At 51.0% G+C, this 1,135-nt stretch overlaps 1 protein-coding gene across 1 annotated transcript in view; it reads right to left on the minus strand.

Moving 5' to 3' along the window:
- Positions 1–253: 253 nt before the first annotated feature.
- APOD (apolipoprotein D) overlaps positions 254–1,135 on the minus strand; it is a 6,690-nt gene continuing 5,808 nt past the window's right edge. The window contains exon 3 of the mRNA XM_011988980.1: positions 254–697. Within this exon, the coding sequence (XP_011844370.1) occupies positions 352–697 (346 nt within the window). The 3' untranslated portion in view covers positions 254–351. The remainder of the gene's footprint in view (positions 698–1,135) is intronic.

Here is a 1,135-nt window from a genome sequence, read left to right on the forward strand (position 1 = left end):
CTGGAATTACAGGCATGAGCCACCACGACCAGCCTGTTTAAGGATTTCTAAGCATAAGCTTATAATGAAAAACCCACAATAATTAATCCAACTTGCAATCACCGTGAGCACAGCAGGTCAGCAACAAGTTTATTTTGCGGCTAGCAGGGTGACAGGGTAGGGTACGGCTATGTGTTCAGGCCAACTCCCTTGAGCTCCTCACCACTGTCTTCCGTGGTCAACCCTCCCTTCTGGTGTTTGCGAAGGTTTGTCATGGTTGATTGGTTCGTGTTTATGAGGAGTGGGTGGGGTGGGGGAAAGCAAAGCAGGAAATGTAATGTGGAGTGGGCACAGCCTCCCTGTGGAGCCTGGTTACGAGAACTCGGGGCAGTTCTCCTGATCTGTGACCGTCATTTTCTTGACATCAATGTTATTAGAAGTCAGGATATTTTTTAGAAAGTCCACTGTTTCTGAAGGGAGATGACGGTTTCTTGCCAAGATCCAAGCATAATCCACACGAAAAAGATTGATGACGCTGACACAGGAATACACGAGGGCATAGTTCTCATAGTCGGTGGCCAGGACCCAGTACGGTGCCGATGGCATAACTGAGAACCAGAGAGAGGCAGCATTATTGGAGGGAGAGGGCAAGAGAAACCTCAGGACAACACAAGAAGGGTGGCCCAGACAACCACCCGCCAAGCCCTCTGGCTTCTGACTTTGTTTATCAATCCAGAAACAGAAAGACCCTTGAAAGAAGTCTGGACGAGAGCCTAGACTGAGTGTTTCCGACTTACCTCTCTAGCACTGTTGGTGCCCTGCCTGCCTGCCTGCCTGCCTCACTCACCCAGAGAGAGAGAGAGAGAGAGCGCGTTATAGTCATCACCCATCTGCACATTTCAGCTGCTTTGTGCTCTCAGCTGGACTGAGAACTCTTTTTTTTTTTTGAGACGGAGTCTCGCTCTGTCGCCCAGGCTGGAGTGCAGTGGCTGGATCTCAGTTCACTACAAGCTCCGCCTCCCGGGTTCCCGCCATTCTCCTGCCTCAGCCTCCTGAGTAGCTGGGACTATGGCGCCGCCACCTCGCCCGGCTAGTTTTTTGTATTTTTTAGTGGAGACGGGGTTTCACCGTGTTAGCCAGGATGGTCTTGATCTCC

This window comes from Mandrillus leucophaeus, unplaced genomic scaffold (genome assembly GCF_000951045.1).
Source record: "Mandrillus leucophaeus isolate KB7577 unplaced genomic scaffold, Mleu.le_1.0 Scaffold342, whole genome shotgun sequence".
Classification (NCBI taxonomy): Eukaryota; Metazoa; Chordata; class Mammalia; order Primates; family Cercopithecidae; genus Mandrillus; species Mandrillus leucophaeus.